Raw genomic sequence first — 23,662 nt, 5'->3', positions numbered from 1 at the left:
CCCTGTGATTGGCCAGCAGCTCTTGGAGGCGGGATCCTCGTCTTTAAACGGATGGTTGCTAATTGGCCCAGCAGTGTTGAATCACTCCGGGTTGGTGGGTGGGGGGGGGTGCTCCAGCTTGCCGTGGTGGCATTTGCCCCGCCATTCTAGCCTGGTGCTGGGAGCAGTGCCGTGGGCACAAAATCCAGCCCTTTGGGCCTTGTTCCTTCACCTTGACTATTCAATACAACAAGTATTCCCTTCTGTTGGAGTATGAGTGGAGTGTGTCAAAGAATTAACTATATATTCAACATCTGCCCCAGTGTTAAAACATTGATTTATTTGTACTCCTTTCAATTTAGCATACTGTATTCACTGTTCACGATGCAGTCTTCTCGACATTCTGGAGGTTTTTTCACCGCTTTGTGGAACACCTCCATTCAGTCTGCAAGCATGATTCCGAGATTTCAGTTGCCCATCATTTTAATTCTCTGTCCCACTCCCACTCTGGCCTCTCTGTCCTCAGCCTTCTATACTATTTCAATGAAGTTCAATGTAAACTCGAGGAACAGCATCTCGTCTCTCGATTAGGCATTTTACAACCTTCTGTACTTAACATCGAGTTCAACAATTTCAGATAATTATCACTGCCCCCACTTTTTCGGGCAGCAGCTGTTAATGATGATTCTGCTACTCTCATTTACACCTCCACTAGACTCATTTTGTTTCTTTGCTTGTCCCGTTACCATCTTGTTTTGCTTTTTGCCATCATTCCTTTCGACATTTAATCTCGCCTGCCTTCCACCCTATCACAGAACTTCCATTTTGTTCTTTCCTCCCCTCCCTCCTTTCCCTGCCTCTGTGCTTGTTTAGCCCATGTTGCATCTCCAACTCTTTCCAGTCCTGTTGAAAGATCATCGACCCGAAACTTTAACTTTGTTTTCTCTCCTCAGATGCTACTAGACCTGCTGAGTACTTCCAGCATTTTCTGCTTTCATTTCAGATTTCCAGCATCCCGCAGTATTTTTGTGTTAAAACATTGGCATTTCCTTGACATATGCCACTAATAATCTGATGTAGAATCTATTGATGTGCAACCATGCAAAATTAATGCAAATGGTAATATCATAAAGAAGGTTGTATACGTTCTATAGCTTATGCCAGGCTTGCGCGAGTAGCAGTGGTTAGCTGGAGCTAGGCTATTTGCAGTCATGGGCTGAATTTTACCAGCCCTATGGTGACCCGCTGGGAGGTGGGTGGGCTGGTAATAGGGTGGGGGAAGGCGTCAGGAGGGGAGCCTCATGTTCCAGCCACTATGGTGTATTATCAGCAGCGGGAACCTCAGCAGCATGGCCGCCAACTGAGTCACTTAAATATCCAATTAAGTGCCCACTTCCTTCCCCATATGCATTTTGCCCACATCGGGCAGGACCACAGCCACATGGGAGTCCACCAGGTAAACCCTGGCGGCCACCCAAGGGGTTCCTGGGGGTGGCGGGGGCCCTGCTTTATAGCTGCTCCATGGCTCAAGGTGGGGACCACAGCAGTAATGGCCATCCCCATGGTCATGGTGCTGCTGATGGAACAAGGACCCCCTGATCTCCAGGGTCTGCCTACCTGGCCCCAATGAGGTTAAAGAGAAAACTTCTCTTTGATATCGCCTTGGCAATGAGGCATCTCTCCTTCATGCTTCAGCCTCAGCAGTAGCCACTTTTAGCAGTGGTGGTCCCGAGACTGATGAGCTGTTGGTCCTCTGATTGGGTAGGCAGCTCGGGGAGGTGGGCCACCGTTCTCAATTGGACAGCGGTCCTGGCGGTGGCTTCTTAATTGCCCGCTGCTGGTAAAATGCCACCCCATGGTCCAGCCGCCTGCCGGAGTCGGGGTCAGTCCCAGTGGTGAGACTTCTGAACTCATAGAAAAAGGAACCCCCATGTGTGAGACAATTAGGCAATTGCTTACCTGTAGTAACACTAAGGACAGAGAGCTGGCATCTCTAAATGTATAGCCCTTAAGGCAGTAATGTTTACAAAGTGGGGTGGGGGGGGTGGGGGCAGGTGCAGTGCAAGGTGGTACAATTAGGCCATGCATTCAGTAGATTCATAATTTTGTGGGAGCAGTTATTAGAGACTGTTTCGATTTTTGAGCAACTGATTGGTAGAGTGCGCTGCTCGACCACCAACCACCCCCCCACCTCACCCCGAATTCTAATAGTGAAGAGACCCTGTGATTTTGAGACTCCTGCCTCTTTTAAATTTGGCATGTGAGCTGTTGGGCACCAAACAGTCGCCCCGAGGCAACTCGGCAATTGAAGCCTGAAAATTGGGCTGAAGCTACTTCTAGTGTCTCAGATTAATTTTGGCAGCCCCAGAGCAGCATGAGCATGGTTACTAGTTTGACTGAAATCACGCCAGTTTGTTTCAACTGGTGTGGTTTCCCTTAAATTTACAACCAGTTTGCATTCAGAGGGCTGGATTTTGCCAGCAGTTCAAATTTGAGAGGTCAGTAAACCAAAGTCTGCTGAACCATGAATGGAGAAGCCATGAAGAAAAAGGGAAGACAGGGAGAAAGACAAAGGGCTGGATCTTACGTTGGGCAGACGGGAGCTGGTGTCAAACCCACTTCCGCCCGTACCGGGGATCCGACCCACATTTTACTGGTCCTCAGGCTTTAGTTGTTCCGAGGCGGGACTTTCACCCGCTTGAGGGTGGAACATTGATTTAATCATCAATCATCGGGCCAGCAGCTCTTAGTCCCAGCAGCGCCACTGGGAGCAGTGGTCACTGCTGGGATTGCAGCCCAGCCGAGGACATGGAGCCAGGAGTCTAGGTAAGTTAGGGTTACCTTGCCGGGCTAATCGGTCGCACCCCGGTTAGGCAAGGATGGTCGTTTGGGGGGAGGGGGGGGGGGGGTGTTGCGTCTCAGGTCCAGACTCAGGTTTCACTGGGTGGTCTTTCACGTCTCCCGGATGCCAGCTTGCCATGGGTAAAATCCCTGTGGAGGTGGGCGAAGGCCCTTAAGTGGCCATTTTGTGGCCACTTAAGGGACTTGATTGACCTGGGGCAGGCGGCCCATTTCTCGCCCCCCCGGCCCACGTAAAGTGGGGCAGAGATGGGAGCGGGTCGGGAAGGCCTCCTGGAGCCTCTCACTCAATTTTACGCCACCCCCCTCCGCCCCATCACCATCCGGCTCGCTGGAGTGGCGTAAAATTCTGGCCAAAGTTTCAGAGCTACTAAGCTCTGGAGATGGAGAGGAACGTGACTGATTGTCATCTATGGATTTGTCGAATACATGGTAATATGTCAATGTCTTCATAAAAATAGCAAAATGTCTGGAGTCAGAAAAGGCTACATGGCCCATTAAGTCTACTCCATCCAGTGTAGATATGTTATTATCATGGACTTTATTGCTCCCCCCATTACCTGTCGATCCTCTATTTTAAGGAAGTTCCCCACAGTTCCTGAAATAAAAACGCCTGCATTGTGCGAGTGAAATTGGTTTACGTCAGCAGCGCAAAACAGGCTCATACAAAATTGGCAGCTGATTTTTCACCATGTCGGATCTTCTTTCCACTGAATTTCACAGAATGATAATTCAAACTCATTTTGGAGATTTTTTTGTAGTCTCACGGTCATCTTTACTTAGCTTGAGATTAAAAATCTTGGCAATATTTTCCAAGCTAATGGTGAAAAATCAGCTGCCACTTTGCTATGAGCATGTTTTGCGCTGTTGGCGTTGACCAATTTCATCCCCAATATCCTATATCCCTCAGCCCCTTTTCTTAACAGATCCTGCAGAAACATCCAAAAACATCCAAAACCCATAGTCATCATAAACCAGTGCTTCTACACTCACAGCAACAAACAACAACATGAATGTAGTGAAGAATTTAGAAAACACAATGGTCTTCAAATGCTTTTCCAGTTTAAATTACTGTGAACCAATATATGTTTTAAGATTTCTGGCTGAATGATGAGCACGATAGGGTTGCTAACACTTATATAACATTGTAAAGCATGATTCGCTAATAAACTATGTAAACATTGTGCTGCATCTCAGACAAAACAATCTAATTGTACCTCTGACCAGGATTTATCTGCTGTTTGTAAGAGTAAAATGAATAATTATTGCATTGTGGGTCAGAGTCACAGCAAATAGTCTGCTGACATGTCACACTGTTGTAAATATTATCTTTCAGACATTGATGAATGTGTTGAAGATGGACTGGGAACTTGTGGTCAGATCTGCACCAACACGCCAGGGTCATACACCTGCTCCTGCCTGCCTGGGTACACATTAGAGGACAATAAATGGTCTTGTCATGCAGACTGTAAGTCACTGATGAACTGATTTTTATGGTGTTTTTCTAAGCAAGTGGAAACAACTCAAGTCAAAAGAAAAGCGACAGTGGAAAATGTAATCTAAATATTTTTGTATCTAATTAACAATCATGACTACTGCCCTTAGTTCTAAATCAAATATCAAATGAATGCCACATATAATAAAACTCTAGGTTGGATATTTCTGTGATAACGAGTGATCCTGCTGTTTTGGACCTTGAGTCAATGGTATAGTTGAACTGCTACTACTTTTGGATTTATCCTCTTTCTGTCTAATGTGAGAGATTCTTGACTAGGATTTAAAGAAAGGGTGGCCTAGAGTAACAGGGATCAGGTGAGTAATGATAGAAATTGACATGCAAATTCTCACTTTTACTTCTTGTTCTTATTGTTACGAATGCTAAGATAATTTAGAAGCTGGTCTTCTCCTTATCATCGTAATTGACATCTTAGCCACGCTTTGTCTGCAATATTTTCAATATTCCCAAAGATGGTCAAATTATACTTTGGGAAAATAAACCATTAATTTCAATGAAAATGAAAATCGGGAGAGATGTATTATGAGCGGCTGAATCAATATCACTCATTTTACAGTATCATAAAGTCAAAATTACTCCCATTGTGTGCTAATTAAATGTGGAATAAAAAGCTATCTGGGACCCTTCTACAATATCAAGGGGCTGATCTTCCAATTGCATGTTCCCAGCAAGGAATGGCACTTGTGGAGAGTGGGGGTTGAGAAATCATGGGCTCCAGACTATGATTTTCCATCCATTTAAACTGATAGATTACAAAGTCAAGGTCTGCAGGCCCACAATTTCTTGATCACTGTTTCTCACAAGTGCCATTCGTTAGGCAGGAGGGCCCCGAGCATAGGATAACCATTAATGCTTGTCACTGAAACTTGAACAAAAACGTTGGTCTAGCATTGTGAGAACAGATTCCACTGCAGTCGACAAAGAAGCTAAAGGTTGTAAACTGAACTGCAAGAAAGTTGTTGGCAAAAATCGAGGCCAGCTGTCAAATTCTTGAGAAAAATCTAACCCAGTCCACTTCAGCATTCTAATGTCATATACGTAAATGAAGTCTGCATATTCTAAATATGCTCACATTGATCTGCTCTGTGCAAACAGAAAATACAGTAACCTGTGGAGATTATTAGGATATACTGAGCAACAGCACATAAAATGCTTTGCCTAGGAAGTAGCTGTTGCTTTGGATGGTCTTGTGTTGCTGATCACTAATGACAAAATAAGACAAACTATCAATATCATTAACAAATATACTAATTAATGCATTGAAATGTCATAGGTTCCATCCCTTATCGTTGCATTTGCATTTTTACTGTATTTATATTATGCTTGCATTTTTCAGTAAATTACTCTTAATGTTAGATTCCTTTGGTTTTATGCCACTTGATTGTAGCTGAAGTTTGATTTAACTCTGCATCTTAATGTTGTTCCTGGCTACCGCTGTTGCAGTTAGTGAAAAATTTATGTAGACCATTATGTTAATTCTGCACACTTACAAACAAATTTTCATGGGTTTCTCAGAAACCATTTAAGAGGTTTGAGACTTGATTACATTTTAAATTGCGTTTGTACTGCAATCTTTGCATCGCTGCAACATGGGGCTGAATTTCATAAGCCTGCCGCCAGGCTGCACGGCAAAGAGCTGTCACAATTCCAAACGTGGCGGTTCAATTAAATAGCTGGGAGGGGCGCCCACCATCCCTCCAACCTCAATTACATTGAGGGGGGCGGGCTGTCTGTCACCAGCAAAGGTGTCAGCTGCCAGTGCACAGGCACTGTCGCCAATTTTAAAGGGCTGTCAGCCCTAACAGAACATTTAAATATTTAAAGTGATATTGAATTGAATAAATAAATACAGTTTTTTTGCCCCTCTCCCAATTAACTTACTTATTTGCCTTGTTAGCCCCCCCCCACCCCGCAAACACTTGCTTTCACAATCTTCAACAAGCTTCAGCCAGAAGTGCCAAGGTGATGATCCATCTCAGTGACCTCCTGAAGTCCCCAGCACCACAGATGTCAGACTTCAGCCAATTCGATTCACTCCGCGTGATATCAAGAAACGACTGAAGGCACTGGATACTGCAAAGGCTATGGGCCCTGACAATATTCCGGCAATAGTACTGAAGACCTGTGCTCCAGAATTTGCCGCGCCCCGAGCCAAGCTGTTCCTGTACAGCGACAGCACTGGCATCTACCCTGCAATGTGGAAAATTGCAGGTATGTCCTGTACACAAAAAGCAGGACATGTCCAACCTGGCCAATTATTGCCCCATCAGTATACTCGCTATCATCAGTAAAGTGATGGAAGGTGTCATCAACAGTGCCATCAAGTGACACTTGCTTAGCAATAACCAGCTCAGTGATGCTCAGTTTGGGTTCCGCCACGGCCACTCAGCTCCTGACCTCATTACAGCCTTGGTTCAAACATGGACAAAAGAGCTGAACTCAAGAGGTGAGGTGAGAGAGACTGCCCTTGACATCAAGGTACCATTTGACAGAGTATGGCGTCAAGGAGCCCGAGCAAAACTGAGGTCAATGGAAATCAGGGGGAAAACCCTCCACTGGCTGGAGTCATACCTCACGCAAAGGAAGATGGTTGTGGTTGTTGGAGGTCAATCATCTGAGCTCCAGGACATCACTGCAGGAGTTCCTCAGAGTAGTGACCTTCCTTCAATCATAAGGTCAGAAGTGGGGATGTTTGCTGATGATTGCACAATGTTCAGCACCATTCGTGACTCCTCAGATACTGAAGCAGTCTGTGTAGAAATGCAGCAAGACCTGGACAATATCCATGCTTGGGCTGATAAGTGGCAAGTAACATTTGCGCCACACAAGTGCCAGGCAATGACCATCTCCAACAAGAGAGAATCTAACCATCTCCCCTTGACATTCAATGGCATTATCATCGCTGAATCTCCCACTATCAATATCCTAGGGGCTACCATTGACCAGAAACTGAACTTGAGTAGTCATATAAATACCGTGGCTACAAGAGCAGGTCAGAGGCTACGAATCCTGTAGTGAGTAACTCATCTCCTGACTCCCCAAAGCCTGTCCACCATTTACAAGGCACAAGTCAGGGGTGTGATGGAATACGCTCCACTTGCCTGGATGGGTGCAGCTCCAACAACACTCAAGAAGCTTGAGACCATCCAGGACAAAGCAGCCTGCTTGATTGGCACCCCATCTACAAACATTCACTCCCTCCACCACCGACGCACAGTGACAGCAGTGTGTACCATCGACAAGATGCACTGCAGCAATGCACCAAGACTCTTTAGACAGCACCTTCCAAACCCGCGACCTCTACCAACTAAAAGGACAAGGGCAGCAAATGCATGGGAACACCACCACCTGCAAGTTCCCCTCCAAGTCACACACGATCCTGACTTGGAACTATATCGCCGTTCCTTCACTGTCGCTGGGTCAAAATCCTGGAACTCCCTTTCCAACAGCACTGTGGGTGTACCTACCCCAAGGACTGCAGCGGTTCAAGAAGGCAGCTCACCACCACCTTCTCAAGGGCAATTAGGGATGGGCAATAAATGCTGGCCTGGCCAGCGATGCCCACATCCCATGAATGAATTAAAAAACACAATCTGACCTTCCCCTCATAAACTACACAAAGAACAAAGAACAAAGAAAATGACAGCACAGGAACAGGCCCTTCGGCCCTCCAAGCCTGCGCCGATCCAGATCCTCTATCTAAACATGTCGCCTATTTTCTAAGGGTCTGTATCTCTTTACTTCCTGCCCATTCATGTATCTGTCTAGATACATCTTAAAAGACGCTATTGTGCCCGCGTCTACCACCTCCGCTGGCAACGCATTCCAGGCACCCACCACCCTCTGCGTAAAGAACTTTCCATGCATATCCCCCCTAAACTTTTCCCCTCTCACTTTGAACCCGTGACCCCTAGTAATTGAATCCCCCACTCTGGGAAAAAGCTTCTTGCTATCCACCCTGTCTATACCTCTCATGATTTTGTACACCTCAATCAGGTCCCCCCTCAATCTCCGTCTTTCGAATGAAAATAATCCTAATCTACTCAACCTCTCTTCATAGCTAGCGCCCTTCATACCAGGCAACATCCTGGTGAACCTCCTCTGCAACCTCTCCAAAGCATCTACATCCTTTTGGTAATGTGGTGACCAGAACTGCACGCAGTATTCCAAATGTGGCCGAACCAAAGTCTTATACAACTGTAACATGACCTGCCAACCCTTGTACTCAATACCCCGTCCGATGAAGGAAAGCATGCCGTATGCCTTCTTGACCAGTCTATTGACCTGCGTTGCCACCTTCAGGGAACAATGGACCTGAACACCCAAATCTCCCTGTACATCAATTTTCCCCAGGACTTTTCCATTTACTGTATAGTTCACTCTTTAACTTTAAACTATAACCTTTCCCGCCATCCCCTACATCTATGAAATTCATTTGACCCCATTCCCCCTCCCCCACCCCCCCACCGCACTGAGAAACTTACCGCCTACCCCCTCCCCACCAGTGTTGCGCCTCATTTTCCCGGATGGGGATCTGAAGGCGCGGCCTTGCCGGCCGCCAGGTGAAGATCACGGCGGGATGTCAGGAGGTGATGGAAGACTCATTTATTCAGGTAAATTAATGCATTTAAATATTTAAATGTCGATCCCAACACCAAGTGTCGGGGGGGCCACCACAAGGCCTCGCCCCCGCCGACAATATCAGTGTCGAGGTCTGTGGCAGGCCGCATCCGGGGCAAACAGTGTAGCTGAAGGTGTTCAGGTGAAGCTTTCCGCATACAGAAGAACAAAAGGTTTCAGAAATGGGACTGCTGAGATACTAAGATACCATCCTTACATCTGCATTAGTGTTTTGACAGCCATTTCCTAATGGTCACTGTTATTCTTCTACATCATGGTTTTGTGGTTCTGCTCTTCCTGGTCTATGATGAGGTGTCCTACCAAAGCAACATTATGCAGCAGATAGCAGTGATTCTTGAAACCCTGATTCTTGCAGTTGTACTGCACCACATCATGTGACCTACCTAAATATCTGAAGCGTTCCCTGAATCATCCTTCGGACTCTTGAAAGGCTAAAATACCTGTAAAAGTGTGCAGCCCTCTAATGTTGCTGTTGTTCATCAGTGGAAAATGTAATGAGGGTGTTACTAAATAACTAATCTGTCACTTCCTTGAAGTATCTGTATATAACAAACTGGCTGACACTGCAGATGTGTCAGTGCTAGCCTAGGAGGAGTCAGAGATGCACAGACAGCCATTGTTAGTGCAATACAGATGCTAGAGCTTGTCAGGAAATCTTCCTAAAGGAAATGGTATAAATATGTTACTGCCTTCTAAGGCACTGTTCTCCCATCATTCCTCGGTAGATGGCTGGAATGAATCTGTAGCTTGGCAATGGAAGCATACTGTAAGTCTTGTGCATCGACTCTAACCTTTGACAGTCCTGTTTTCGATGACCCTCCTCGGCCAAATGCAGGTTGCTAGTTGTAATAATTAGGCTACTGTACATTTAAGATATGGGCAGTGGGAATGCCTCACACCTGCATAGCTGTGCAATATGGTGCACATTAACTTTAAGTACCTGTTATGACAGTAATAGCCTAGTTTCTTCTTTTGGGCCTCCTTATCTCGAGAGACAATGGATACGCGCCTGGAGGTGGTCAGTGGTTTGTGAAGCAGCGCCTGGAGTGGCTATAAAGGCCAATTCTGGAGTAACAGGCTCTTCCACAGGTGCTGCAGAGAAATTTGTTTGTTGGGGCTGTTGCACAGTTGGCTCTCCCCTTGCGCCTCTGTCTTTTTTCCTGCCAACTACTAAGTCTCTTCGACTCGCCACAATTTAGCCCTGTCTTTATGGCTGCCCGCCAGCTCTGGCGAATGCTGGCAACTGACTAGTTTAATGCCTCTCTTCAGTGTAGTGATGCATGGAAACCATTTATTCCAAACAGCAATTTCAGACAATTTGATAAACCATTAGGAAATGTGTACCAATCTGTAATTAATATTACTGCCCCGTATCCTCAGATAATGGAGCCATTACTGCTAATGTTAACAGCAATTTCCAGGCTCTCTTCTGTCTCTGATCAGGTTCCGTTCATACATTTATATGCTTTTAATTTTTTTAAGCTCCACCACCATACCTCATCTTCAGCCATGGTAATGCAATATTCAAGATTGACAGAGAGGGAACTAACCACCAGAGGCTTGTGACCAATTCTGGGATATCAGTCCTCTTGGACTTCCACTACAGGAATGGAAGAATCTACTGGGCAGGCACAGAGAAGGGACTGATACAACGGGCCTTTATAAATGGCACAAAAAGAGAGGTAAGTGTACAGTACTGAAGGCTTGGCTTTCAGGCTTTATTCTTGGAAATTCTAGTCATGTTCAGATTGTAATATACTCTTCAGATTAAATTTGAGGCCATTCCACTGAATGAAATTAAGTAAATGAATAGGGTAACCTTTGATATAATTTTGAAACTTTAACATGTGTTTTGCGTGAGTGGCCATCTTTCCTCTTCTCAGCTTTACAGAGACAGATTTTGAGAAGAGCAGATGTGCAGAAGGATTGCAGAATCAGGAGAGCAGGTTCTGCGCTCATTTGCTGCTGGGTTACTATTTCTTGGTCTGTTGCATTTGCGTGTCAGAGTTCTTAACAAATGTCATACCCAAGGTCCCAGATTTGATGTCAAAACATTTCAATGAGCAGTTAGCACAATCCTGTAGGATTTGTCCCAGATTTGTTCTTTTATTTTTTGTGCATCCATTTAGAATGTGTTCATGGGAAACTTCATGGATGTAGGAGCTCTTAAAATGGCGTAGGTTTGGTCTGTGTTAGTTTGAAAAGTTTTTATTAGATGCTTTTTCATAATTCTGAAAATGTCATTAATTATTTGCAAGAATTTTTTTTTGTGGGGGGGTGCTTTTCTTTCTCACATCTGAAGGGAACTTTGTTTTTAAATTGACTCAAATCCAGAATTTCATGGTTAAGGTGATACAAGCTGAAAGGAGGCATTCCAGAGAGATTGGCAAGCACCAGCCCTCATTTGCAGACCTTTGCACACCTACCTGCTAATCAGTGAGAACAATTGGCTCAGCTTGCTCCAGGTCAGGAGGGAGCATAGAGTCATAGAGTCGTACAGCATAGAAACAGGCCCTTCGGCCCACCACGCCCATGCCGACCATAATGCCTATCTATACTAATCCCACCTGCCTGCATTAATTCCATATCCCTCTACGTCTTGCTTTTTCAAATACCTGTCCAGATGCCTCTTAAATGTCACTACTGTTCCTGCCACCACCACCTCCTCAGGCAACTCATTCCAGATACCCACAATTCTTTGTGTGAAAAATTTACCCCTTTGATCCCCTTTAAACCTCCTCCCTCCCACCTTAAATCTATGCCCTCTAGTTTTAGTCACCCCTACCATGGGAAACAGACTCTGGCTATCTACCCTATCCATGCCTCTCATAATTTTATATACCTCTATCATGTCCCCTCTCAGCCTCCTTTGCTCCAGGGAAAACAGACCCAGCCTATCCAATCTCTCTTTATAACTAAAGCCCTCCAAACCAGGCAACATCCTTGTGAATCTTTTCTGCACCATCTCTAGCTTAATCACATCTTTCCTGTAGTGCGGCGACCAAAACTGCTCACAGTACTCCAAATGCGGCCTAACCAACGTTATGTACAACTGTAACATGACATCCCAACTCTTGTACTCAGTGCCTCGGCCGATAAAGGCAAGCATGCCATATGCCTTCTTCACCACCCTGTCTACCTGTGTTGCCACTTTCAGGGAACTATGTTCTTGCACTCCAAGGTCTCTCTGCTCAACAACATTCCCCAGGGCCCTGCCATTCACTGTATATGTCCTGCCCTGGTTTAACTGAAGGACAAGGAAGGAGATGCACCGGTCGATCGCACCTTCTTCATCAAGAAAATTCTCTTCGATTGCTGTGGGTTTCAAGCTACGGACGTCTTCTGCCTGCAGGATTTCCCCAGCAGTGGATACTTCGATGTGACGTTCCGGAACGTGGCGGGATGCATCAAGTTCCTGAAGGCGTTCAAGGAGAAAGGGGACCGGGCGCCACTGTCGATCCTCACAGCGGAGCCGCTCTTCACGCTTCCGTCACAACGGGACCGGGTGGTGACGATTCACTTCTCCAACCCCCATGTTCCGGTGGTGGATGTACTCATCTTTCTCGCCAGGTACGTCGAGGTGGCCGGCAGCAGCACTGATGTCAAGGAACCCTTTTGGATTTGGACCAGCAAGCGGCAGGTCAAGGTGACTTTGAAGGTCGATCCCAGTGGAGCCATTATCCACCCTCCCTCCAGCTTCGCTATCGGGGGAAGTCGAGGCTTCTTGGTCTATGCAGGGCAGCCCAGAGTTTGCCGCACCTGTGGCAAATCTGGTCACGTGGCAGCAAACTGCAGCATGGTTGTTTGCAAGAACTGCAAGGAGGAAGGCCATCAGACCAAGGACTGTAAGCAGACTAAGTGCTGCAACTTGTGCGGTGCGGCAGGCCATCTCTACAAAACGTGCCCCAAACGCTGCCTCAGTTATGCTCAGGCGGCAAGGTCCAAGGAAAGGCCGGGAGAAGGTTCGACGAAGGCGTCCGGTGTTCGAAAGGAGACGAGCAACCTTCTCCGCAGTGAGGAAGTTCAACCTGAGAAGGAGAAGAAAGGGGAGGCAGCTGAAACCAATGACCCAGCACCTACCCTGCGCTCGGAAACTCCTCCTCCACAGACAGAATCAATGGAGGAGGAGGCAGCGGATGGACAAACAGATCAGTGGCAAGTGGTACAAAGGAAAACCACAAAGAAAAAACATCACCACCCAAACCAGTGGCAAGAGGAGGCTACCTTCTGAGACAGACTACAACAGCTCCTCTTCACTGGACGGGGAAATGCTGGAACGACAGCCCCTTCAAAAGAGGCGGTAGAACTCCAAGGAGATGGAAGATAAAGCCCCCTGGCACGGGAAGCTGTGATGGGCCCGGCGTGCCCCAACCCCAAAGCGCCACACGTAACAACATGGCCAACGCATCCCAGCTCTGGGACACCGAGAGCAAAGACACATCTGGCGCACCTCAGCTCCGGGAAGCCGGGAGCAGTGATGTTTTCGAGGAGGAACAGAGGGAAGCAGCAGAGGACAACCCAATCCTTGCTGTCTACAAGACCCCCCCCCGATGTCACCCCAGCGGAACAAACCCTGCATGAAAAACCAGGAGGGTTTCTGAGCCCAACTCATGTGAAACAGCTTGCGCACACGAAGGACTGGGACTAGCAAGGACAAATGGTATGGGAAGCAACAACTAACTTTAAAAAAATGGGTGTAAGGATTGCTTCCATTAATGTGCGTAGCATTAAATCTACTGCACGATGTGTTTCAACCTTGGATTACCTCGCCAAGCTCAAAGCCGACCTACTGTTTCTGCAGGAGTGTTGAATACCACACCTCAGCACCTACAGGCAGTGGTCGCGATGGTGGTCCCACGGGCCATCGATCTGGTTGGGGGGTAATGATTGCCGTTCCTCCGGCCTGTGTATTCTGCTGCGGGGAGGTAACTTCACCATCTCTGAAGTTAAGAGGTGGTGGGCGGTCGCCTCCTCGTAGCAGACGTAATGTACAACAACGCTCCGCTCCGGTTGATCAATGTGTACATCCCGGTACAACGCAGCGAGCGGCTGACCGTCTTCCAGCAGCTCCCACTGCTGCTGTTGACGTCCAGGCCAGTCATCCTAGGCGGTGACTTCAACTGCATCATCGATGCGGCTGGACGATCCGGCACGACTTCTTCAGCAAACCTGCAGACGGAGCGCAGCGCAGATACACATGGTCAAGATCGGATGGGTCTGCCCGTTCCAGGATTAACTTTCTGTTTGTGTCCCGTGCTGTCACGGTCGGATCCACCGACGTCAATCCGGTGTTCTTCTCCGACCACTGCCTCTTACTGGCCGACTGTCACTTACAGGACGACCAGCGGGTTGGCAGAAGGACGTGGAAGCTCAATGCTACACTGCTGACCCCAGAGAACGTTGAGGAACTCAAAAGGGATTACAAAGGTTGGAGCACCGTGAAACCCCTCTTTGAGTCTCCAGTTCACTGGTGGGAAGCGATCAAGGAGAACATCAAGAGGTTCTTCATCCACAAAGGAGTTCAGAGGGCGAAAGAGAGACAGAGGGGAATGTCCCGACTCCAGAAAAGTATGTACAATCTGCTCCGGTTGCAGTCAATGGGGGTTGAAGTCAAGGAGAACCTCCAAGAGGTGAAGAGCCATCAGGCCTCGCTGTTTGCCACGGAGGCCTCCAAGATCATCTTCTGGTCCAGAGTCCGCTCCATCGAGCAGGATGAGACGTGCTCACGTTACTTCTTCCAAAAGGTACACAGAGAGAGCTCTGTTATCAGCAGCCTGAAGGAAGAGGATGAACAAAGAACAAAGAACAGTACAGCACAGGAACAGGCCATTCGGCCCGCCAAGCCTGCGCCGATCTTGATGCCTGCCGAAACTAACACCTTCTGCACTTCCGGGGCCCATATCCCTCTATTCCCTTCCTATTCATATATTTGTCAAGATGTCTCTTAAACGTCGCTATCGTATCTGCTTCCACCACCTCCCCTGGCAGTAAGTTCCAGGCACTCATCACCCTCTGTGTAAAAAACTTGCCTCGCACATCCCCTCTAAACTTTGCCCCTCGCACCTTAAACCTACGTCCCCTAGTAACTGACTCTTCCACCCTGGGAAAAAGCTTCTGACTATCCACTCTGTCCATGCCGCTCATAACTTTGTAAACCTCTATCATGTCGCCCCTCCACCTCCGATGGCTCGCTAACGTCTTTGCAGTCCGACATCCTTTTATGCTGGGCTGTATGACGCGAAGCCCACAGACAGCAGAGCCTCCCAGTCCTTCCTGTCATCAATCACAGAGGTCTTAGATGACAGCAGGAGGGAGGGACTGGACAAGCCGCTAACTCTGGACGAGCTGACAAAGGTCGTTGAGTCCTTCGAGACGATGAAACTCCCGGAAGCGACGGCTTACAGGTCGAGTTGTTCTCGGCCCTGTGGGACTGGATCGGCCTGGACCTGCTGGAAGTATACGAGAGTATGCTCCTGGCCGGCGGCATGTCAGAATCCATGAGGAAAGGCATCATCACCCTCATTTACAAGCGGAAGGGGGAGAGGGCAGAAATCAGAAATTGGCGGCCCATCTCACTGCTTAATGTTGACTACAAGATTCTGTCCAAAGTCATAGCCAGTCGAGTCAAGTCTGCTCTGGAGTTGGTGATTCACCCTGATCAGACCTGCACTGTACCCGGCAGGAAGATCTCTGATAGTCTCGCGCTACTCAGGGATACGATCGCCTACGTACGGGACAGGAGGGTGGACACCTGCCTCATCAGCCTGGACCAGGAGAAGGCTTTTGACAGGATATCGCAAACCTACATGATGGACGTGCTTTCCAAAATGGGGTTTGGGGAGGGAATCTGCAATTGGATCAAACTGCTCTACACAAACATCAGTAGCGCAGTCTGAATCAATGGGTGGGAATCGGAAAGTTTCCCGATCCAATCTGGAGTCAGACAGGGCTGTCCTCTCTCCCCGGTCTTGTTTGTTTGCTGTATTGACCCCTTTGCTGAGTCTATTAGGAAGAATGCGAGCATAAGAGGGGTGACAATCTCAGGCAGCGGAGGCACTCAGGTGAAAACCTCCCTGTACATGGATGACGTCGCCGTATTCTGCTCAGATCCGCTGTCCGTGCACAGACTGATGAGCATCTGAGACCAGTTCAAACTGTCCTCGGGAGCCAAAGTTAACCACGGCAAGAGTGAGGCCATGTTCTTTGGGAACTGGGCTGACCGATCCTTTGTCCCCTTCACCGTCAGGTCAGACTACCTGAAGGAGCTGGGAATATGGTTCGGAAGGGCCGGGGCGTGCACCAAAACCTGGGAGGAGCGAGTAGCCAAGGTACAACAAAAGTTGAGCATGTGGGGGCAGCGATCTCTCTCCATTGTGGGTAAGAACCTGGTCATCAGGTGCGAGGCGCTCACGTTGTTGCTGTATGTGGCGCAGGTCTGGCCCATACCCCACTCCTGCACTGTGGCGGTAACCCAAGCCATTTTCCGCTTCATCTGGGGATCTAAAATGGACCGGGTCCAGAGGGACACGATGTTCAAATCTCTGGATAAGGGCGGGAAAAATGTACCCAACGTGGCCCTCATCCTGATGACCACCTTCGTGTGCGGCTGCATCAAGCTGTGTGTAGACCTCCAGTACGCAAACTCCAAGTGTCACTACGTGCTGAAGTTCTATCTGTCCCCGGTGTTGCGAAGGATGGGCCTGGTCACATTGCCGCAGAACGCTCCATGCAGTTGGACTGTGCCGTACCACCTATCCTTCGTGGAGCAGTTTCTGTGGGAAAACATCTTTGACCACCAATCTATCAGGCAGTGGTCTGCACGGAATGTCCTCAAGGCCCGATGGGAAAAGGAGACGGGGGATCCTGTCGGATGGTTCCCCGAGCAGACCGCCAAAGTCCTCCCCGTCAGATCCTTCCTGCACGCCCGAAGTCTCACCCCCTCCGCACAATGCCCCCGCGGTGGCTGTGGTGGGGAAGAGACGGTTGCCCACCTCCTCCTGGAATGTGTCTTTGCAAAGCAGGTGTGGAAAGAGATGCAGTGGTTTTTGTCAAGGTTCATCCCAAGCAGCTCTCTGCTCTACGGGCTGTTCCCAGGGACGCACACCGAGACAAACATCAACTGCTGCTGGAGGACTATCAATTCAGTGAAAGACGCCCTTTGGTCTGCCCGAAACTTGCTGGTCTTCCAGCGCAAAGAGTTGTCCACGACCGAATGTTGCAGATTGGCACATTCCAAGGTCCAGAACTACATGCTGAGGGACGCACTAAAGCTTGGAGCAGCCGCAGCAAAGGCTCAATTAAGAAAGACCACAGTGTAAGGTCCCCCCACCAAGCTGAACTGAGGGGCTGGACCCATGGGAAACCCCTCGACCTGTATCGGGAAAATTTTCATTTGGTGTAAATGTAAAAATGTAATTGGCATGACAAATGTGAAATGGAAGGGTTGTGAAGCAATTCATGATTGTATTGAAGGAAACTGATCTCCCTTGCAATGTTTGTATTTTTTGGTGCTGTTTGAAACTGTTTGGCAATGTACTTTTTACTGATTTTTATGAATAAAGTATATTTTGGAAATAATAACAAAAAAACTTCCCAAAATGCATCACTTCACAGTTGTCTGCGTTAAACTCCATTTGCCACTCCCTTGCCCACTTTCCCAGTTGATCTATATCCTGTTGTAACCTTAGAAAACTTTCTTCACTGTCCACTATACCACCAATTGTGGTGTCATCTGCAAACTTACTAATCATGCCCCTTACATTCACATCCAAGTCATTTATATATATGACAAACAACAGAGGGCCCAGCACCGATCCCTGCGGCACACCACTGGTCACCGGCCTCCAATCTGATAAACAACCCTCCACTATCACCCTCTACCTCCTATCACCAAGCCAATTTTGTATCCAATTTGCTTGCTCACCCTGGATCCCATGTGTTCGAACCTTCTGGACCAGCCTACCATGAGGGACCTTGTCAAAGGCCTTGCTAAAGTCCATGTAGACAATGTCCATTGCCCTGACTTCGTCAATCCTCTTGGTCACCTCCTCGAAAAACTCAATCAAATTCGTGAGACATGATTTCCCACGCACAAAGCCATGCTGACTATCCCTAATCAGACCATGCCTTTCCAGATGCATATAGATCCAGTCTCTCAGAATCCCTTCCAATAACTTTCCCACCACTGATGTAAGGCTCACCGGCCTTTAGTTCCTTGGCTTATCCCTGCTGCCCTTCTTAAATAAAGGCACAACATTAGCGATCCTCTAGTCTTCCGGTACCTCACCCGTGGCTAACGATGATACAAAAATCTCTGCCAGGGCCCCAGAAATCTCCTCCCTTGCTTCCCATAGCATCCTAGGATACACCTGGTCAGGCCATGGAGATTTATCCACCTTAATGCGCTTCAAAACCTCCAACACCTCCTCCTTTGTAATGTTGATATGCTCCAGGATATCGGTGTTCCCTCCCTTGAACTCACTAACTTCCATGACCTTCTCCACGGTAAATACGGATGAGAAATATTCATTTAAGACCTCGCCCATTTCCCGTGGTTCCACACACAGATTGCCACATTGATCCTTAAGGGGACCTACTCTCTCCCTAGCTACCCTTTTACTCTTAATATACTTATAGAATCTTTTAGGATTCTCCTTTTGCTTATCTGCCAGGGAAATCTTATGGCCCCTTTTCACCCTCCTAATTTCCTTCTTAAGTGTACTCCTACATCCCCTATATTCCTCGAGGGACTCGCTTGATCCCAGCTGCCTTTCAGTGGCATATGCCTCCTTCTTTGTTCTGACCAGACCCTCAATATCCCTCGTCAACCAAGGTTCCCTAAACTTGCCAGCCTTGCCCTTCCATCTAACAGGAACATGCCGGCCCTGAACTCTTCCTATCTCACTTTTAAAAGCCTCCCACTTGCCAGACGTCCCTTCACCTGTAAACAGCCTCTCCCATTCAACTTTTGAGAGTTCCTGTCTGATGCCATCGAAATTAGCCTTCCCCCAATTTAGGACTTCAACCTGAGGACTAGTGCTATCCTGTTCCATAACTATCTTGAAGCTAGTAGAGTTATGGTCACTGGTCCCAAAGTGCTCCCCCACTGACACATCAACCACCTGCCCATCTTCATTTCCTAAGAGGAGGTCAAGTGTAGCTCCTTCTCTAGTAGGGCCATCTACATACAGCTTCAGAATGTTACAGATCTTTGCTATTCTGCAGCAAGGCCACATGCAATTAATTTGCGGCTATAGGGACAGCACTGCCACAGGTTGGTAAGATTACTACTGCCCTCACTCCCAGCTGGCACTGGGATATCAATGATTGTGTTTCTCACACATGCAAATACAGGTGACTTATATCTCGGTCAGCATGGCCATGACTTTCAAGTCCTTTACTGTTACATAGCACTGCATGGCTGCCCAGTTTAACCACACATTACCGCATTTCCCACGGTACAGGGACCACTGCTAATTGCCCAGCCTGAAATCTTCCTTGGGCATCATGTTAGAATGGTTTGGTGCATAGAATAGATGAATGTGGTAAGGCTTTCAATTCCAAATTGCAGCTTGAATTTGTGGCCTACTGGAGTATGGCTGTGTAAATGGAGCATCAAAATAGCTGTAAGGTCTTGTGATGGCATCGCACAAGCAAGCAGTAAGTGTGGAACAGGTTGATAGGCAAACTTTCATGGCAAGTAATATTGCATCATCTACTTGATATGTAGTACTGTAAGATAGTCTCACATGGAAGATTTCTTAATGTGTGTCATCTTCTTCCACATCCTGGGTCCTGCAAGTATTTTACACAGCTTTGAGGCTGACTGCTACCTCCTGTTCGGCAAGCACCCTTCTGTGTTAATGCATGAACTGCCAAACTGGGCAACCGTCTTCACACTCTCCTTGTATAGCAGTTATCAAACTTGTGATCAAGGTTCAGCATTGCTAACCCATTTGCCCAAAGACTCTATTTTGTCTCGCCATTTATATTTTACCTTTGTTTGTTTTTGGCAGCCACTTTCCAAATCCACACTTTCTTTCCACCCCCCACGCCCCAACCTTTGAAGAGGCTGACGAATATTTTGAAGATTTAAAGTATTTTTGTCCCTTTAAAAGTAAAGTAGTGGTACCTCTCTAAATGTTCCTAGCAGTCTGAGAAGGTGCTGGATTACATCTCACATCCTGTTCCCTCCACCAGCATGTCTCCTTATGTAGACATGAAGTATATGCTTATCAGTTAAATTGCATGACCTCACCAGCTTAGGACTGCTTATATACAAGAGCAGAAGGGGGAAAGAAAAGAATAAAGGTGGAAATGGTAAAAGAAATTGAAAGGAACTGAACTGAACGATTGAAAATGGCAGAAAGAAACAAATAAAAGAACGAAAGAAATTTGAAAGAGAAACTAAACATGAATTGTATATTTTTTAATGAAACTACAACAGCAACTACTCTAAAGTTTAACATTCAGATTTTGAATACATTCAACCTGTTTTTTAGAAGGGTAATGTTACCAGCTGAGACAACAGATCAATAAATTAGGGTATGTGTTTTTGATTGTCTTTTAATTAAAACGAATGGCCTGAAGACCTTGGGAAGCACAGGCTTGAATTTTTGATATACGCTCCTAGTAGGTGAGGCTCCACACTGGGAGCATAAACCCATTTTATTACTCCTTAGAAGTGTGGAAAATCCATTTTAACAAGATACTGGATGTGAAATTGCAAAAGTGCAAAATAGGCAATCAGCAAATCAGCAGCCTGCATAAAACCGCTGGACATGTTGTAAAATGTGATGCGATTTGCTATTGCCTGTTTCATGCTTTCACCGAAGATGAATTTACCTCCACTAACTCTATTCTGCTCCTAATACAATTAAAAAATACAACAATGATTCAGTAATGGTTCTTCAAATAATATCATAGCATATGCCCAACTGACAGACACACAGTCATTATTGCAACTACACATACAGCAATTATTTAGCTGAATGAATTTGCTATATTTTTGTAACTTGAGGAATGATATTTGTGCTAAATTAATGCTCAATTCCCTAAAGATGTAAAGAAACAGTTGTTTAATGATATATCAGTGGGACTGAATTTCAATAAAGATGCATTGTTATCATTTAATCTGTTCTGCTATATTTCTGAAACAAACATCAAAGGATAATGAACTTGTCTTATTTGCATCACAGAGTGTACGGGCTGTCGGGAAAGGTCTGTTGGGGTTTGCTGTGGATTGGCGACACAACACCATCATTTGGACCAATCAAAAGAAAGGAACCATTGAAATGTCAAACTTAAATGGGAAAAATTCAAAGGTCCTGCTGAAAGAACTCACTTTTCCGACCGTCATAGCAGTCGATCCAGAACAAGGGTAGGACTTTGGTTAATTCTTTTTGCTATCCAGATTAAAAGATCATTGTTCAAATTGTGTAATGGGCAGAAAAATCAGGTGAGGTTCTGTGGCAGGTGAAGGCATTCAGAAAATTGACTCTGTAAGTGTTTTAATAAAAGCTTTGAAACCAAGTCAGCAAATAGGAGTATATGTTTTGAGAACTTCTCTCAGTGAGAATGTGGACCAGTGAATCAGGCGCAGAAGTCACTTTGACATATTGGGGATTGTGTGAGACAGTCGAGTAGCACATCATCTCTTCATGGCTGGGGACTTGAATTTGAAACCAGCCCAGAATGATGATGCAAACGCCTCCTGTTTCTGCTGGCCAGAAGAATCCTAAAAGAAATGAGTTTGGGCAGTTTCAGATGGGCATGGGGTCACAGCACAAAACACTTACAATTTGTCAGAGATTAACAATCCAATTAAGAATGTTAGAAATTGGAAATGTCATCCAACAAGGAGTGGATTGTTTGGGTAATAAAGAGGAAGTGTTATCCTCCGTTTATCCTGTACTATAGCTGGCCTAGTTTATTGCTTGATGCTGACACTGAGATGCCAAAAGAGAAAAAGTGTTTCATTCCCAACTCTGCTATACTGGGGTAGATTTTTAAACTTGCCATCCAGGCGTAGCAATGGCACTGTGCATCGGCTGCAAAATTATTGCATATGCTTTCTAGAATGGGAGACTGATCCTCAATGTCGGCTTTATACCAAGTTCGTATATACCAAGTTGGAAGTTGTCTATCTTGTATGCCTACAAAAGAACACTTTGGCTGTGAAGCAGTTGTAACATCTTAAGGACATGAAAGGCACAAGACAAATGCAAGCACTTCCTCTCTTTTGCAATGTTAATGCCTTCTCTTATTATTTTATGCCACCTTTCTAACAAATGTGCCCAAAATTTAATGGGACCATCCAGGAATACTTCTACAACTGAGAATGACTTAGTCCCAATTTGCAGTGAACGTATATGCTTCCTCAGATAAAGCATGCCCATCCTAGGCATTAGAATCTGCTTTTTGCTCCACTTCAAGAGATAATTATTGGAGTTTGTGCTGCTTGTGGGGATAGTCACCACTGCTCATCAGAAATTTGGTCTTCAAGCAGCATGAGCTTGTAAATTTAACCATTTATGAGCAGATTTTCCAAGTCTTTGTCTGTCATTATATGGAAAATAATGATGCAGTACAGATGCAGTACTCCTGATCCAAGCTTGCAGCTGGCAAGACACATTACTCCGGGCAAAGGGTTTGGAATAATTACTCTTTAGCATCAGCATCAAGCAATCCCGGGTCAGGAATAACAAAGGAATGGCTTAAAGGTACAGAGCCCTCTCACCTTACTCAACAATATGCTTTAATTTCATCTTCAAGAACAACAGCAGCGATATTTTTGGATTTACTTGTGAAATTTTAAAGCAGAGACATTTGTTTCATCAATTTTATTTAACAATTGAAGGTATCTATTTCTGAATACAATGCATATTTTTGAAAGATTAGCATAATTTCCATAACTTTTTTGCTGCTTTCTTAATGTTGCTGAGTTTTTGATTTAAATAGAAAGCTCTAAAGGCTCAATTTTCCAATCATAAAAATAAAAAAACTGTATTTCAGTTATGCCTGACACTGAGCTGTTACCTCGCAGAATGGCACATGGGATATTGTTCCAGTATGTCTCATCCCAGCCATTCCCAAGTCAGGTATACACAGCCAACTGAAGAGATAAGATCACGCTACTCTTTCCCAAACATCAGAGATGAATGTCCCTTATTTTTATATGTAGTGACATTAGAAATACATTTAAAAAGAATACATTTATGCCAGCTCAACATATAGTGCCCAAATAAGTTTCATTCCCCAACCCCCAATATCTGATCATGGAAAATCAACCATTAGTGTGAATTATCCCACTTTCCACACAAGACCGCTTTAGGACTATACTATATTTTTGTTATCTCAAGCTTTGATATGGGCCCATGCCCCCTCGCAGTCTTGAGGCTGCTCAAACATATCCATTTCAGACCTTTGCAGTTAGTAGAGCAAAATCTTTCAATGTATCACTCTAGATTGGATTCAAGCTCCACCACTGGTGAAAGGAGAGTGGAGTAAGTTTTGGTCTTCAGCACTCCTGACACAAATGGCTGAATTTTAAGGGACCATTTGAGATGGGGGTGGAGGCAGGGAGTGGGGAAGGGGGGGTGCATAAAAAAGGACAGAAGACATCGGACAAGATTTTGCTGTCGAAGACCAACATGGAGGACAGACTCT

The 23,662-nt window shown here is 46.2% G+C and overlaps 1 protein-coding gene across 1 annotated transcript in view; it reads left to right on the top strand.

The window, feature by feature from the left end:
- The window catches only part of egf (epidermal growth factor), a 197,532-nt gene that overhangs the window by 43,740 nt on the left and 130,130 nt on the right, over positions 1 to 23,662 (top strand). The window contains exons 4-6 of the mRNA XM_068032277.1: positions 4,175 to 4,306; positions 10,478 to 10,677; positions 21,193 to 21,374. Of these exons, the coding sequence (XP_067888378.1) occupies positions 4,175 to 4,306; positions 10,478 to 10,677; positions 21,193 to 21,374 (514 nt within the window). The remainder of the gene's footprint in view (positions 1 to 4,174; positions 4,307 to 10,477; positions 10,678 to 21,192; positions 21,375 to 23,662) is intronic.

Source organism: Heterodontus francisci, chromosome 1 (genome assembly GCF_036365525.1).
Source record: "Heterodontus francisci isolate sHetFra1 chromosome 1, sHetFra1.hap1, whole genome shotgun sequence".
Lineage (NCBI taxonomy): Eukaryota > Metazoa > Chordata > Chondrichthyes > Heterodontiformes > Heterodontidae > Heterodontus > Heterodontus francisci.
The sequence above is the reverse complement of the archived record's forward strand: the minus strand, read 5'-3'. Positions and strand labels throughout refer to the sequence as shown.